Genomic DNA, 18,325 nt, shown 5'->3' on the forward strand with positions numbered 1-18,325 from the left:
GCACATTTCTATCAAAGAGCCAGATGGGGGCCTGGGCCTGGTTTGAAGACCTTTGATTTGGAGAACATGGAGTCAGTGAGTTGATGAGGAGCAAACAAGGGATGAGCTTGTTGGAGGAAAAAACAGAAGCAAGCACTTGAAACTGGGTTTCGTTTCACTCCCAAACTGCAGTCCAGAGGAGTATTGCCTTCCAATAACTTGAAAAACATTATGAACTGTGTTTAAGTTTTTTACTCTCCAAATGTAATACAATTCTTCAGCTAAAACACGAATAATGAGACAAAATGGTTCTGAAAAGTACAATAGAAAAATATTGTTCACTGGTTTATTTTTCCAAATGAGCAACAGGCTATTTACAAATGCGCAGATCTCCAATGATTGTATTAAAATGGCAAGTCTATCATCACTGTTTGAAATCTAAATGAAAAAAAATTTATTAAGGCACATCTGATCCGAGAATTTAAAAAACTAACTTCCTGGTATAATGACAGATTCATTTCACTTTTGTCCCCAAAATATATGAGCACCAAAATTGTCAAAGAACACTTAATATTTAGTAAAACAGGAATGTAAAAATTAAGGAGGGGAAAAAGTTTCCAAAAGGAAATCTTTGGAGAACGGTTTACTGCAAATAAAACATACTAAACACACTCCTGATACACATAAATAATACTAACAGGTACTCAAGAAATGGCAGAGCTCTGAACAATGGATATTAAATAAATTAAAGGTATTCCAGATACAAAGGATAAAACAAAACAGTAATGAGAGCATGAAAACTATCTCCACCCACATAACAGAGACAGGAGGAAAGGAACAAAACCAAGTATGTTTTCCCCCAATGTTTTCACTAGGGTATGTGTGTTTGTGTACATCAGATTTATTATAATCTGATAATATTTTTGTCATTCTAAACATTAATATTTTACCCTTTAAAAAGGGTCAAGAAGAGAAAATGCCAAATTGTCTTTGAAATTTAATGCCAGGTCCATTTAGGCCGAATGAACTACCACAAGAACGGCCCTATCTCTCACTGGGCTTTCCTCATGCCCCTTGCTTTAAAACCTACATGGCCGGCTGGACACAGTGGTTCACGCCTGTAATCCTAGCACTTTGGGAGGCTGAGGAGGGCAGACTGCCTGAGGTCAGGAGTTTGTGACCAGCATGGCCAACAGGGTGAAGCCCCATCTATACTAAAAATATAAAAAAAATTAGCTGGGCATGGTGGCTTGCACCTGTAATCCCAGCTACTTGGGAGGTGGAGGCAGAGGAATTGCTTGAACCAGGGAGGTGGAGGTTGCAGTGGGCCAAGATTGAGCCACTGCACTCCAGCCTGGGTGACAGAGCAAGACTCTTCCTGTCTCAAAAAACAAACAAACACACACCAAAAAACACCTACATGGCCATGCTGAGCACAGTACCAATGCTAACTCTGGAAAGCTCTCCTGAAGACAATGATGAAACAACAGCTATTACCACATTTCCTCATCTTACAACTGGACAGGAAATGGCTTTAAAACACTTGGAAAACAAAAGACAAAAGGTAGAATCTGTGCAATGTTAACAATCACAACAGAACATTTACCAGAGTTACAGTGTTTTGTTACAATAATACTTTGCAGGAATGTTCACGTTTTCTGCCATAGGACTGTAGCAAAGGGTCTCAAAAGAAAACTTTTTTTTTAAGTTTTGTTCATCAGGTACATTTCAAGTCAAAGTTAAGCAGGTCTGCTACATAATGTTCAGCAAGAAGATGTGTTCAAAGGCAAACATTGACCACATTCTTCTTCAGGAAGCTCAATCTTAAAGGAGTCCTATGTAAGAAAACCACTTGTAAAATATATCCTTGTATACGGACTTCAAAAACTGGATCATACAAAAAATTTTTGAAAAATAAATTAGATAATTAAAAACGTCTTTTCCAGCAAAGCTGGATATTAGGCTGTTCTTACTGAGCCATTATTATTGCCGCTTTTACTGTAACTTGGATCATTTTTTTCTAGCCACATTTCGGCCAGCTGCTGTGTGGACCCATAGGTCGATGCTTTGGACCCCAAGCACATTTTGTACTGTTTGGGGTCAAGATTGGGATCACAGAAGACAGGATGGTGGACGTGGACTACTCCTACTTCTTGGCTTCTAAACGTCTTCAAACCTGCCTGGACAACCTTGTTGAAAAGGTCCACATCCTCCAGCCCCCAGCCTTGGATGGAAACATCAAAGCCACCCACTCGGACAAGATCTCCCTTATAAATACATGTGATGCCAAACCCATAGTTTCTCCAGAAGCCAGTTTTCTGAGTAAAGGCAAAATGGTTGTCACTGGGAACTTTCCCACTATAAACAATCTTTGGGTCATACTGGCTGAAGATGATTGGAAAATATATCTGTTGGCCCAGAACTGTATTTGCTCGACATCGCTGAAGGAATTCTGCAGTAAACACGAGGTCAACATCGCAGAAGAAGAGCAGAGATTCATTGTTAAACTGGGAAGATCCTACTTCCAGGGCCAGTGCTCTTGAAAACTCTCCAGACACAGGCAAAATCTGCATGTCGGCTTTAGGGTACTTAATGCGGTAATCTCTCATCAGTTCAACTTGTTTGGCCTTGTCGGGGTTGGAGTCAGAATTGAAAAGCAGAACCACAAGCTTGACGTTCTGATTGGGGATAAGACACGTCTTCTCAAAGTTGCCCATAAATCTCACAAACATGTCAAAACGCCCAGACAAAGGGATCAGTATGTTTATCTTTTTATCATCTTTGGGTTCTTTGTGCTCGCTCTTCGACCCAGGGAGCTGAAAGGGGACAAGCTTCTTCAGGGAGTTTGAGAGGAAGGACAACGATCCAGATTCCTGATTGATTCTGGTGGCCAACTCCTGTGCATCCAGCTCCTCATGTTCCACAAACTGGATCTTGCTGAAAGTCTGCTGTAAATACGCGTGCCTCCTCACGGGGACCGTCATTTTCTTCCCTTTGTGCTTTTTATATAGAAGCAGCAGGTCCAAGATGTACTCGGCCCCATACATGGGGTTCACCCGCCGGTAGCCGTACTGGATCTCCTTGAAGTCAATGATGCGCCCTCTGGTCTTGGCGTTGGCGTTGATCATCTCCATGACCTGCATGACAATGTCGTCCAAGGCTTCCCTCTGAGCAGAGTCCATTCCTCTTCGAGGGGGCTGGCCGTCAGCTGCTGAATACAAGTATTTTCCAGTCAGAAACTCCCATTCCAGAATCTCCTCTCGCTGGCGCGGCTGAAACCTCATGAAGGAGGGAGGGATTCCCAGCTGCAGGTCCTCTTTATGAATTTCTGTGTTGCTGTATTTGCTCATCAGGACAATTTCACGGTGCAGCTGTATGGTGCGGTGGCGGAGCTCGGCTATTTTGCGGCTGAGCATGTAGCTGTGGAGCCTGTACTGGTAGGGTGGGTTTTTGTTGGGGTGTAATGTGATAGCTTGGTGAATTTTACTGTTATGGAGATCTCTAATGTACCCCTTTTTGTTCTGTTCATAATTCTCATAAAAAAGCTGCTGCATCTATTAAGGAAAAAAAAAGGATCACAATTTTAGTATTGTATGACTGAGTGCCAGCACATGCTAGAGAAAATCCAAATATCAGAAATGTTTCTGAATGGGTCACAGCAAACAAAAGGCCCAGAGAAGGCCCAATCAACAGCAGTCCAATGTGGTTAGAAGAATTAATAGATAAAAACTGCTTAATAAGGCTTCATTAATAACCAAAGTTGGCCAATACAATTTTACAGGCAAACAGAATTATGAAAAAGTTTTCCCCTAATGAAAAGGTTTAAAATTGAGATCACAGTGCACCATGTGAGCATGCCTGAAAGATAATGCCACCCCTTGTCCCACTATACCTGTGAAAGGGACCCAAAGACTCAGGTGTCCCTGGCTGAAGACCTGAATAGCAGACCCTGTGGCTTCTACCTATGGGAATAAACTTCCTACTCAGAGCCAGAAGGAGAACTCTAGGAGGACAACCTGAGCAAAGGATTACCTGCTTCCAGGGAGCTAAGGGAAAGGAAAGCCAATCAAAGGCCCTGCAAGGACGCTGCTGGGGTGAAACAAGGCTCTACGAAGTCTCTGGAAGCAAGCACATGCTGAAAACCCCCTTCACGATGCTGGCCTCCCTGGGGACTAGGAAGGTGCCCGCCCCTAGGGGTTCTGTGGAGGCAGGAGCGGGCCTGCTTGCTCAGCATGGGGTCTCTGGCACCAATGCAGAGGTTGGTGCCTAGGGGCTCAGAAAATACTGGCAGATGGGAAAGGTGCAGGATGCACAGGGCTCACCACTCCACCAACTCTCCCTCCGCCCTGTGGCACAGATTTTGGGACAGCATAAGCTTATGGCTATCAGCCAAAATGGGTTCCATCAGGTTAGGAAGGGAATGTGCCTAATGCCTCAGTACATCCGGACAAGAAGATGAACGTTTTTACAAAGTCTGTTGGCATGTAGAATAATAGCAAAAAAAATTTTCAATGAAAGTATTTGAGGTTGGTTTCTGTGAAATTAGTCCTGTTTCTTTCAAGTTCATGGTGGTTTTTTCATATTGTTAAATACTAACTCTTGATAAGGGATGATACAGATTCTGGCTGACTGGCTTATCTGCCTCTAGATAATCATATTCTGACTTTTTCCTGAGCCACTGCAACCACTATAATAGTAGAGAAATATAAATTGGCACTTTTGTATCTTATTTCCTTTTCTCATAAATGAAAAAGAAAACAGGGAGCTGGCACGCCTGCCATGCCCCGTGTGGAGCTGGCGTCTGACCAGTGCTGACCTTTACCTCCTGGGCACCCATGAGTCCGGTCTTAGAGCAGGAATTAGGGCAGAATTACAGGTCCTCCAAAGTGTCGCCGCTGTTTCCAACTTTGCTTCCCACACCACTTGTGTGTCACATGGGCATACACTGAAATTACTGGTACACTGTACAATTAATTAGAAAAGGTGGTCAGGTGTTCTATGTGTTGGGGAGCAAAGCCTCCCTAGGCTAGGAGGAGAAACTCCGACTCTGACCCCTACGCAGCACACAGGGCACACTTGTTATGTGGAATTTTACATGCCTCTTCTGCTACCTACTATAAACTACAGGAAAGCAAATCTCAGACTCTTGTTTTAAATAACCAGAGGCAAAGAAGTAACCTGGGGCTTGCTGAGAGAAGGCCATGAGCCACCGGCGCCACAACTCCTTCAAGCCCTGGTGGGCAGGCCACATAAACACAACATGGAGATAAAGGCCCTGCCGCCAGGCTCGATGGCCGCACTAACTTCTCTCTCGTTTTACTTTGCTCCTTAAGAAGTCTCAGGAACTTCCTGCCCAAAGCATCTTTACTGTTCACTTTCTAGTGGGCTGATTCTTGGATACAAACGGCAGGGCTACAAGGTAGGAAATGTAATAAGAACTCAAAGAGATGGAGAAAGGTTTAGAAAGATTATTTGCAGGCTCTAAAAACTTGAAGCAAATGTAGTCCTTCTATAATCCTGTCGGGCACTTGGGGGCACAGCAGTTACAAGCAGCTGCTGCGGGACCTCGGAACATGCTCCCAGGCTCTGGGAAGCCATGCTTTCCGTTTCACCAAGGCCAGCATTTGTAACGTGTCTTATGTTACTGTGCATGCCACCAGACCCCACCACTGACTCCACCTGAGGACCCCATGGTAAGGAAAGCTCTAACATGGCAGAGAACCCTCAAACCTACGTGCTCCCTAACTGGGAGCTAGCACAACCATGACTGTCTGCCATACGACAAAAGGCTAGATGGCAATTTTGGCAGAGATTTCACATATATTTGTTTAAAGTATATAATTTCCAAATTCTTAGCAAGGAACGTGAAGAACCATAATACTGTTTGTTTGTGAAAGGTCTCTCCATTCCAAGAGTGTAAACACACCAAGCCATCAATTTGGCCTTCCGAGCTGTCTTCTACAGTGAGGTGAGAACAGTCTGAGGCAGGTGCTGCCAATCCCATCTCCCCATGTATCTCAAACCCTTCTCTCTCCAGCCCCACTGGGTCATGCCACAGCTTCCCTGTGGCTCTGCTTGCAGAATTCTGTTCCTCCCTCAACCTTGTTTCAAGACAGTAGCACAGAGGTATTCTTAGAGCACACACTGGAGACTTATGGCTACACAGGTGGTAGACCTCACATGATTTTCTCCTGTCTTCCCAAATGCAGTGGATACTTGAACAACATGGAGGTTAAGAGTGCCAAGCCCTTGTGCAGTCGAAAACCCATGTATGAGTTTTGACTCACTAAAAACTTAACTACTAATAGCCTACTGTTGACTGGAAGTCTTACTGATAACAATAACACATCTTTTGCATGGTGGATGAATTATATACTGTATTCTTTCAATAAGGAAGCTAGAGAAAAGAAAATGGCATGGAAGGAAGAGTAAAATCACTGACAGCACTGTATTTATTGATACTGTGAGTGTATATTGTCTGTTTATACAAGATCAATCATCTGTATCTGAAATGGGTAGAGGCTGCAGGCCTCCGTCTACAGTACCCAGCAAGCGACTCAACTTATTCTTGTAATGCCATGATTTTTCTCTGCTTCTTGGGAGCACTTCAGCATCATTAGTGGTACTTCATATAGGTCCCATGGTGTTATTTGGGGTTTATGGTATTGCACTAAACCTTATGAAAAATACAAGAACTCCAAGAGATCACTCTTTACTGCCATATGCAAATTTCTGGAGAAATGAACTGCTCTCCAGGAGGAGAGGATTAGTGTCATCCAGCTATTTCGAGCCTATATTGGCAACACTTGAGCTCACTACACTAGCAACACGAGGTAGCTATGAAGTCACTACAGGAGTACAGTATGGACTAGTTATTTTATGCAGTTCTGACTGAATACTGCATCTTAGTCCTCTGGGTTTACTTCCTTGATAAATACATAACTCTCAAGTCCAGTTTTTCCAGAAATTATACCCAAGCACAAGGAAGTGAGGCACAAGTCTGATAATGGGGAGATGGAAATTGGGGGACTTGAGCAGAATCCTGCCCTCATATCCCACCTGCCTCCCAGAAAACACCCTACTTCCCACCCCCAAGCAGGAAACCGGAAGACTCTTTTCTGGATCAACTAAACAGTCCCATAGATTCCTAGAGTGTGCCAACAAAAACATCAAAAAGCTGGATCATTACAGCAAAGGTACATAGCTTCTGGTCAGCTTTTCAATGCTTCACTCTTTCATGAGAATCAACAGTTAAGGATCATCAGGCAGTTGAAAAAGAGAACATTCCAAATAGGAACAAGGGAAACAAAGCCAAAGCAAAAACCTTGGAGGAACAGAAACAATGCAGTGAACAGAAGAAAAACACAACAAAAACAAAAAGCCACAAAATACAGTCATCAAAGGGAAGATACTGCATCCATGCAACAAAAACAATACTATACACAAGAACATCAGGAAAAACCCTCAAAAGCAAACACAAAACAGTAAAACAAAGGAGTCTGAAAATAGAGAATTTCCTAGAAGATAACGATAAAAAAACAGACAACAGGAGAGAAGAGTATTCATTCTAGGAACAAAAAACACATAGAGAAAACAATATAAAAAAATGGATCCAGAATTAAGGGACTCAGGTGCCTGGGTTACACTCTTAAGTATCCAGTATAAAAGTACAGGTTCAAAAACCATAGGATAAAGCGATCTAAAAATTTCCAAAGAGGAGGAAAAAGGGCACATATAATAATCAGAAATCAAAATGACACTGGACACAGATAACACTACTGGAAACTGAGGAACAATGCCTTCAATAGTGTGAGGAGTGGAAAATTGTTCTCAACGTAGAATTCTCTGTCCAAACTATCAATGAGGAGAAAATTGTTTAGGACTCAATTTTACTTTGCCTTCATTCCTTCCCAGGAAGCTATTAAAGGATGAGCTCCTCTAAAGTGAGGAAAGAAACCTGAAAAGATGGCAGGATCCAGGAAACAAGATGAACAGCCCAGAATGATCGTGAAAGGAAGAGCCACACAGACAGCTCTGCAGCAACTGTGGGAACTTGTGCAAAGCGGAGAGGGTGTGGGTGCTCAGCCTGGTCCCCAGAGTCCAGCTCAGTGCTTGATACATCAAATTCGTAACAAGTGAGGCCTGTAAGCAGAGCAAGTATGGAGAAATTGCTGAATGACACCAACACAGAAGGAAACAGCTGATAAGGACAGACATGATACCTTATACATGGTAAACAGCATACAAGCACAAGGCTGGGCTCCTCTGACCAGGATGTGTTTTAAAATACAAAAATCAGTAGCATATTCAAAGAAAAAACATGTAATACCCTGGAGAGATGATGTAGTGGTCACCTTTTTTTACTCCCTAGACCAAATATGACTGCATACTTTATTCCTGGCTGTCCCACACCCCACACAGGTAGGGCAGGCCCTAGTGGGAGGCCTCTGCATGACTGATGACTTCTCACAGACCCATAGGACATCACATCCCCAAACATTTTCAGGAATCTGTTTCTCAAAATGTTTTAGAAGCTGCCTAGGGTCGTTACTTTCACAGAGTGTGTGTGCTAAGGGCATAAACATGGAGAAAAGTATTGACAGGCTGACAGAAACTGTAAAACAGACTGAGGGTTTTAAACTAAACTATAGTGGTTGCTGAACATACCTTCTGGTTAAACTCTACAAGTTTGAAAATAAATGTGTTACATTCTTTTTTTTTAGACAGGGTCTCCTGTCACCCAGGCTGGAGTGCAGTGGAGTGATCTTGGCTCACTGCAATCTCCACCTCCCAGGTAGCTGGAAGTACAGGCATGCACCACCACACACGGCTAATTTTTAAATATTTTTTTTGTAGAGATGGGGTTTCACCAGGTTGCCCAGGCTGGTCTTGAACTCCTGGGTTCAACCAATCTGCTTGCCTCAGCTTCCAAAGCCCTGGGATTACAGACATGAGCCACTGAACCCGGCCATTTTTTTTTTAATGAAGAAATCTACTGTAAGATTAAAAGGTGTGTGTGAGTGGTGCACATGCACATATGTGGGTGGAGGGAGCACCCGAGAGAAAGTGAACTTAAAGCCAAGTCTATGCCCAGACTGGCTGGTGGCCCCTGCCCTGTCCCAGAGGATTTGTTTTTATTAATTTATTACATTGATTAATGTTGCTAAGGTATATAAACAACTCAGAGAAGCTCCTAGCTGACAGACTGGGTGGAACACACACCTTAGTGATCTATACGAAAATCTAAACTGACGTCAAGGAAATAGCTCCCTTTCTGAAAGAAAGGTTGATGCAGGTTGGTGTAGAAGTTAGGGAAACATTTTCTTGTTACTCTCAGTGTGTGGAATGGGAAGGAGAGGCAGAAATCAAATATGCTCTCTTTAGAGCTCAATTCAAAGCAAAAATGTCCATAAAATATTAAAGCCAGTTTAGGAAAGAAATCCATAAATCATCTGTGATTTCTGAATGGAGCAGGAAGGAAAACCTAGAGAAGCCCTGACCCGACCCGCCAGACTCCGGGGCCACAGTGCCTCCAGGCCAGCCCTTGCTCTGAGTGCAAACACCCTCCATGGAGCACCCTCGATCCCCCTGCCCTGTCATCCCAGGCGCACCTCCCACATGACCACGTCAGGAGCTCTCAGTGCTTCTGGCTGTCATCTTTGCCTCTGTAGCACCGCAGCCATTTGTACTGAGCTCTGGAATCCCCTGCAATGTTCTCCTCAAATTATCTTTTGTTTTTACCTCGATAAGTTTCTAGTATTCTCTGCTGTGGCTTGGGTTTTCCCTAACTCCTACCTTTTACTTTTCTCTGAGGATGCCTATTGAAGTGGCATGCTGTGGGTGAGATAAAAGGGAATCATTTTACCTTTAGGCACATCAAGGAGAAATGGTGGTCATTAAGCACAATGTCTACATCTCTAACTATCTTCCCTCTTTCCCTCATATTATGGCTACTTCACTGCTCACCACAGGAACCCCATTAAGTAGCAAAGATGCGGGTAACATTTAATTACTAAGCTCCAGGTAATTTCTTCCACTCAGCAGGAAATTGTTGAAGTCCCTGACCCTTAAGTAGTATAGTTATGCCAGGCACAGTGGCCCACGCCTGTAATCCCAGTAATTTGGGAGGCCAAGGCGGAACACTTCAGCTCAGGAGTTCCAGACCAGCCTGGGCAACATGGCGAAACGTCGCTACCAAAAAAAAAAAAAAAAAAACCAAAAATTAGCCAGGGGTGGTGGCGCATGCCTGTGGTCCCAGCTACTTGGGAGGCTGAGGTGGGAGATCACTTGAGTCTGGGAGGTGGTGGGTGCTGGGAGCCCACATCGTGCCACTACACTCCAGCCTGGATGACAGAGTGAGACTCTGTCTCAGAAAGAAAAAAAAGTATAGTCATTTTAGCAATTTTCTTGTAACAGAAATAAAACTATTTCTCTGGGAGAGAGTTTAGAATATAACAATTTCAAGAATACAGTTGTAAGACCTTGGACAAGCTACTTGAATAGGTCGAGTCTCAAGTTTTCTCATTTATAAAATGAACGGGCTGGGCAGGGTGGCTCACGCCTGTAACCTTAGCACTTTGGGGGACTGAGGTGGGAGGATTGCTTGAGCCCAGGAATTCAAGATGAGCATGGGCAACATAGCGAAATCCTGTCTCTACAAATAATTTAAAAATTAGCCAGACGTGGTGGCACATGCCTGTGGTCCCATTTACTCAGGAGGCTGAGGCAGGAGGATCACGAGCCTGGGAGGTTGAGGCTGTAGTGAACTATGATCACACCTGTAATCCCACTGCACTCCAGCCTTGGTGACAGAGTGAGACCCTGTCTCAAACCCCCCCCCCCAAAAAATTCTTTATCCATCAAGGTAAAGAATTCAGAGATGTTATGGGATCATGTCAGAACCAGCCACAAATTCTCTAAAGCTCTGCTCTTACGTTCTTCCACCCACCTACTCCTGACATGGCTGAAGCTGCAGCATTATCTTCATTGACTCAAACTGTATTTGAAGCATTAAAGGGTAATAACACATCCCTATTAACTGTTTCTATCCTATGAAAATAGATCTCCAACTCTTCTATAAAATTAGTTAATAATGAGATTTTTTTTCTGTATTTTCCTTTTGTTATTGACTGTGTTCCACTGAGTCAGAAAAGCAGAAGGTCTGTCACCCCCACCATCCCATTTTGGTGATAGGGACACAAAAGCATAGGGCAGTTGAGTGATTAGTCAAGAGTCGCTGGTTGGGACTCTCTCCATGCTTTTCCTTACTCACTGGATTCTTCTTTTTCTGCTGGGGAAAAGGAGGCGCATCTGCTACTCTTCCCATCCAGTTCCTGAGCAGACAGTTCCTGAGCAGAAAGCACAGACCCCAGGAAGCCCATGCTGTGCTGGTCTGGCTGCTGCTGTCCCCACACTCCCCATGGTGGGGGCCTGGTGCCCCCTCCAGAATATGAGATTGTTAACAGTTCATTTTAGTAACTCCAGGAATAACAAATATGTAATGACATTTTTGTTATAAAGAATATTTTGGGCCGGGCTGGTGGTTCGTGCCTGTAATCCCAACACTTTGGGAGGCTGACGGAGGCAGATCACTTGAGGTCAGGAGTTTGAGACCAGCCTCGCCAACATGGTGAAACTCTGTTTCTACTAAAAATACAAAAATTAGCCGAGCGTGGTGGCATGTGCCTGTAGTCCCAGCTACTCAGGAGGCTGAGGTGGGAGAATCACTTGAATCTGGGAAGTGGAGGCTGCAGTTAGCCAAGATCACGCCACTGCACTCCAGCCTGGGCAACAGAACGAGACTCCATCTCAAAAAAAAAAAAATATATATATATATATATATATATTTTTTTTTGAATAGTACCAAAATTAAAAATTTAAGAATTTTATAATCATAAGGTATTTTCAATCTATAATTTGGCACATCACTCAAAAAAGTATTATAAAACGAAGTACTGCAGAAGAAAACACAAATCAATACAGACAGGTTAATAATCACAACAGTATTCCTTGCTTAAAAAAACTCAGTAAAGAAACCTTCTTAAGATGCACATAGTGGCACTGATGACTTCATTTAATTTCCACTGTCCACCAAACAACCGTTAATCTTTGTTACAAAAAGTGTGTGTGTCCATATCCTTCAACTCCAGCAAAGCCACCTCCCTTCCTGTGAGATGCTTCAGGGCTCTGCGTCATTTTCCAGCAAATCTGAGAGGGGCTATACCAAGGTCACGCTATTCCCAGGAACTTCTAGCCCAGCTGAGAATAACCATCAACTACCCATATCTAATCTTCGGTTAACAAATACCTTCCACGGTCTTCATTAGCAAATGTCCTTCTTGTCCTCGGCAAGGAAAGCCAACATTCTCATTAGGTCCTGGTTCTTTCCTCTTAACTGTTTACATGACTGTCCTTCATCACATACACAGTTCAGCCTCCGCTACAGACCATCACCACTGAAAAGCAACAGCTTCCCATTCAGACTCAGGCAATGTTTCAATTTATTATAGAGAACTAGTTTTCTTACCCTTTTGTCCTGAAAAGTGGTTCAAAGAAAATAAGCATTGTCTAAATGTCGAGAGACTGTAACTGCTGGTAGCCAGAGTCACAAGTTTTTTAATATTCAAATTACATTCTCATGTGCCTGTAGGTAGGCTTTACAGGTAATTTACTGTACCAAGCAGGATCTTTTGAGATGACAGAGTGGGTCTGTTAATAATTAGACCAAGACCACCAGCATAAACTGGGCCTGTCCCAGACTCTCAGGATATATGGTTTACCCTATTAGGTCTTTCCTAATTAGTTTTGTGTAGGCTTTGCCAATTTTCATCTAATTAAGTTCAAGTATTAGGTTCTTTGTATTTTAAACACTCCATTCAAAAAACTAAAACTGTCATGGAAATTAAGCTGGGACTTCAGTGGTTTAAAAAAAAAAAAGAATTATATGAATGAGTCCTGAATGTTTAGTGACTAACTCCGAAACCTAAACACCTTTAGAGAAGCCTGACTCATTTCAAAATAATTGAGAATTAAGCTTAGCAAAGTAAAACAAAAGCTGTCGATAGTAATTTAAGGCTTCTGCATAAGTAAAGGGATGAAGCTGAAACAATAGATGTTGCAAGTGAACATTCTGTAGTCTAAATAAGCAGCAGAGACTGGGGCAGGAGACCCTTCTCTGCAGTCAGAAAACTATCTAAACTCTCAGTCTTCCCTTCACAAACATCTCATCTGCGGTAATCAGTTGTTGAGTGCAGCAGGTATCACCTTAAAAAAATAAAGTGGCAAACGTGGCAGCATTCTGTAGAATGAAAACATGCAGAACTATCCTTAAATGAACAAAGTCCCATGCATATGTAGTGCACAGTATTTACTGAACACTCATGTGAAGGGTGCTGTACCAGACAGTGAAAGCCCAAATGCCACGTACAAAGAAGAAACAAACGTGAACTTAAGATAAAGCAGGCAAGTGTGGCGTTAGTCCCAGCCCAGGCCTGCCACGAAGCGGCTACCAGGGCCTCTCTCCAAAGGCGTTTCTAAAACCTAGCTCACCCAGGTACCAGGTCCGGCCCTCTGACCTCCACGCCTGTGTCCCTCTTAGCGCCCTCTCCACTCCAGTCAACACGGACCACATGCCAGTGTCACACAGGACCCAACATATCTCTATGTGAGAACATGATGTAAGCTCTAGTCTAGGGGATTGCCAAAAAACAAAATGAATCCAAAATAAAAATCAAAACAAACTTACAGGGGCAAGGTGGATTTAAGCCAGAAGGGATAGAGCTGGCAGGACCAGGACATGCCACCCAGGCCCAGCGCAGCCAGATTTAAAGGGAACCTAGAAATCCGGCTGTTCTATGTCAAGTCTAACTGAAATGCTGGAGACTTCCGTTAAAAGAAATACGGGCCAAAATATATCTGTGAGTCAAATACGACCTATAGATTCATGTCCTGCTGGGATATTTTTTCATCTACACCTGATTTTCTGTATAATTGTATTTGACATAAAGACATTCAACACCATGTTAACTTACAGCAGTCTAAGACTTTTGAAGTCTTAAAAAAAAAAAAACCACTTAAAAGACCGAAGCAGCACTGGGATGGCGGAAGCTGATAAGTGGGGACAGCACCGTGGCACTGTGGGCAGGGGGCATGCCAGCGCAGGTAGCAAAGGCAACTGCAGCCCGGCTCTGCCACTCGAGTCCTCCAAAGTAGAGCACCTGCTCTCAAAAGCTCTGGGTGCCTAACCCAGCTTTGGGTAACGCATTATATGCAGAACTGTCACTGTTTCTGTCATTCACACAGTGTTGAGTGGGGGTGGGGGTTACATGCCACAGGTGTGGACCCTAGGTTTTAAGCGTGACAGCTGTGAGGCTGAAGACTCCATGTCTGCCACCTGCAGTTCATATGAAGTCTGCAGGGGACTCTCACTTCACATCTACCTCACAAAGGCATCATTCTTAAAGTTTTCTTTCACAAAAGAGGATAAGAAAAACACTGGAGAGGGGACTGAGGGAAGGGAGTGGGTTTGTTTTTTTGGGGGAAAGGTGGGTGGGGAAGGGAAGCTAGGTAAGCTTTCAATTCCAAGGGCCAAATTCCCAGGGATGCAATGCGGACAGTTTTCAAAGCACAGGCCACCAGCAAAGGCAATCCCACAGAGAAGAGACAGGCTTTTCAACCAATGGAGCTGGAACGACTGGACATCCAGATGCAGGAAAATGAGATGAGACACAGACCTTACCCTTTAGAGGATCCCAGGCCTAAATGCAAAGGGCAAAACTACTAAACTCCTACAAGAAAACAGAGGGGAAAATCTAGATGACCTTGGGTTTGGTGATGACTTTCTAGACACGACACCAAAGACACACTCCATGTAAGAACTGATAAACTGACTTCATTAAAGTTAAAAACTTCTGCTCTGCAAAAGACACTGCCAAGAAAATGAGAAGACAAGTCACAAGACAGAATAGTCACAGACTTATAAGACTTATCTAAAATATACAAAGAACTTCTAAACTCAAAAATACGAAAACAGCCCAATTAAAAAGTAGCCAAAGACTTTAACAAGCACCTCGCCAAAGTTAAACGGACGGCCCAAAAGAGCATGTGAAAAGTCATCGTTGTCATCAGGGAAATGCAAATTGAAACAATGAGATGCCACCATACACGTATTAGAATGGCTGAGAGGACTGACGGGAAATGCTGGTGAGGACATGGAGCAAGAGGAACTCTCCTTCACTGCAGGCGAGAATGCAAAATGGCACATCACCTGGGAAGACAGCTGGCAGTTTTCTACAACACTAAACATATTCTTATCACAGGATCCAATAAGTGAGCTCCTCGGTATTTACCCAAAAGAGCTGAAAAGTTAATGTCCACACAAAAATCTGCATATGGGTATTTCCAGCACTTTTATTCATAATTGCCAAACTCAGAAGCAACCAAGATAGATATCCTTCAGCTGGTGAATGAATAAAGTTTGGCACATTCAGAAAACGGAATACTATTCAGCATTTTTCTAAAAATGAGCTATCAAATCATGAGAAGACATGGAAGAAATTTAAATGCACATTTTAAGTAAAAGAAGCCAAACTGAAAAGGCTACTGTAGGATTCCAACCATGTAACACTGTAAAACAAAACAAGGCAAAACTATGAAGACAGTAAAAAGGAGTGGCTGCCAGGGGTTGAAGGGAAGGAGGGATGAACAGGCAGAGCACAGAGGATTTTCAGGGTAGTGAACTGTTCTGTATGATACATATGTGAGAGTATTTGTTATAAACTTGTTTAAACCCACAGAATGTTCAACACCAAGAGTGACTCCTGTTGTAAACTGTGGACTTTGGGTGATGATAATGTCATTGTAGGTTCACTGATGGTAACAAAGGTACCACTCTGGTACGAGGTATCCATATTGGGGGAGACTGTATGCGCAGGGCCAGGGGGCACTTGGGAAATCTCTGCACATTCCATTCAGTTTCGCTGTGAATCTAAAGCTGCTTCAAAAATTTAATTTTTTTTTTAAAGCAACCTATTAGGGAAAAAAGTCCTCAAATTATCTATGTTAAGTAGATTCTAGGGAGAAACTGGTAGTACTTTTTCTCTGGCTTATTTATAATAAAATTATTCATTTTCCTTCATCCATCTACTCACTACTCTAAGCAAAAAAAAAACTTTACAGAAATAAATAAAATACACTAAACTTCAGATCATTTCTGGAAAGAGGTAGGTGAATATAAAATGCAAGTAATTAATAATTCACAATAAGATCTTTTCTCTTTAAGACAATATTCTAAACTAAAAAGCCCTAAAAATAAGAGAGAAATATTTTTAAGTATCTCCTATGAGATACCATACTTTTCTCTCTCTCTGTTGATTTAATCCTCACAATCTTAAACTCCTTGAAGGCAAAACTAATTTTGTTCTAGGTGCCAAGAACCAGTAATTGCCCTCTAAGTACTTGCTGAATAAATGAATGAGTAGATATTATCTCTCTCATTCATAGGTGAGGACAAAAAGATTGATCACAGATAACAACGTAAGTGGCTCCAGTCAATACTTAAACATCACAACAGAAGAGATGCACCACACTACGAGAACACACACTCCGCCCAGGGCCTTTGCCTGCTCAGAAAAGACATCCCTATGCCCACCCCAACCCCTACCCCTCAGATTCCCAGACAGCTAGGCAAGGGTCTAGGGGCAGACCAGCCAAGGCAAGACAGCCAGCCTCCACCCCAATTCGCCTCACTCCCAACCAATATGGCAACAAGAGCCATATTGTTGCCAAGGGGACTTTCAAATACAGGACATCAATATCTTCAGAAATAGAAGAGGAAAAGCATCCTTCAAGGACGATGAACTAGAATTCTCAGAATTCAGAGTTCGAAACGCATCCCTGGTGGCTCCACAGAGATTCCCTGAAAGTCTCACAGATTCTTTCCACAGCTCTAGCACACAGCAGAGCCCAGCATTAATATATTACCTTAATAAGCATTTACCCAAAGAGTAAGATGTAATAGCTGACAGTAATCATCCTACATGTATTTACAAAATAACCTACTTCCCTGCACAATCATTCAACTATCCTTTTAGCTAAACACTAGGCAACATGTTTAAACTGACAGCCAGCCCTTTAACCCTTCAGAGGCACCATATTGTAAAAAATGCTTATTACCACTCCTCTCCCATTGAAGTGAAATAATTTATGTGATTTAATATAATAACATCTCTCAGAAGCTATCCCAAGGACCTAGCCTATATGCACTGATAAAATCTGATGAGGCAGCTCTTACTATCCACGTTTTACATTTAGGGATACTCTAGTCTGTGTATTCAGCAACTTGCTGACGACCCACAGCCACTCCACACAGCAAAGTTCAGGCTGACTCTCAAGTTATCATCTCTTTGGCTAAGACAACTAGAAATGCTTGCCTGGCAAGTAGGCAATAAACAAGCAATGTGTCGGACAGTGATGAGAGCTTTGGAGAACCATGAAGCTGGGGAGAGAGCAGCGAGGGCAGGGCTACAGCGTCACATCCTGGGGTCAGGGAAGGCCTCTCCAGCAGGGGAAACCTGAGGGAGACCAGACAGCAGTGAGGGTGCCAGGGAAGCTTTCCAGAGAGAACCAACTCTGGAGCAGACTGAATATGCTGTGCTCCTTCAGAACATTCACTTCTTCAGCAGACACCTTCAGAACATCAACTTCTTCCCCTGGGCAAGGAGCAGGCACGACGGCTGGGCCACCCGCATGACCAGCTGCCGGGGAGCAGGTGTATGCTCCTTCCTCTCCAGCTGCGGTCACACTGTGCACATGCACATGTGCATATTTTAATAGCATCATCAGCAAGAAAGGTTTAAATGCTGGAAATGACTATTCACACTTTCTGACCAAGTATGTTTACTCCCATGGAACCAAATTTGGGTCAGATAATGCCTAAGAACAAACTGAAGAGTGGGAAAGTCCTCTAGTTAGTGTGTATACACCAACACTCCTGGTACCAAGGGAGATGAGCTGGGTATAGCATCATGTTCCACACCGGGAGGGTGTGCATCTTCAGGATCCTTCCTTGCCTGACAAAATCCACTCTCTTGGCCATGGAGACCACTCTCAGATCACTTCTGCTTGGTGAGCAGGTGGGGCACCAAGTCCCAGCAACAGAGGGCACCAGCAAGGGTAGGGCCATCAGCATGGATCAAACCTCCCTCTACCACCTGCTTCCTCAGTGTGCTTAGAGGCAGTCAGATGCCCTGGCCTTGGCCAAGCACGAGGGCAAAGTGGGATCCAAAGGCCACCAGCATCTTTTAAAGTGAAAGTGACTCAAAGGCATCAAGTAACTTTCTCTGTGTCC

At 43.3% G+C, this 18,325-nt stretch overlaps 1 protein-coding gene across 1 annotated transcript in view; it reads right to left on the minus strand.

The window, feature by feature from the left end:
• Nucleotides 1-216: 216 nt before the first annotated feature.
• The window catches only part of CHSY1 (chondroitin sulfate synthase 1), a 73,401-nt gene continuing 55,292 nt past the window's right edge, over nt 217-18,325 (minus strand). The window contains exon 3 of the mRNA XM_012463887.3: nt 217-3,533. Coding sequence (XP_012319310.2) covers nt 1,938-3,533 — 1,596 coding nt within the window. The 3' untranslated portion in view covers nt 217-1,937. The remainder of the gene's footprint in view (nt 3,534-18,325) is intronic.

Source organism: Aotus nancymaae, unplaced genomic scaffold, assembly GCF_030222135.1.
Source record: "Aotus nancymaae isolate 86718 unplaced genomic scaffold, 86718_ANA_hifiasm-v0.15.2.pri h1tg000014l, whole genome shotgun sequence".
NCBI lineage: Eukaryota > Metazoa > Chordata > Mammalia > Primates > Aotidae > Aotus > Aotus nancymaae.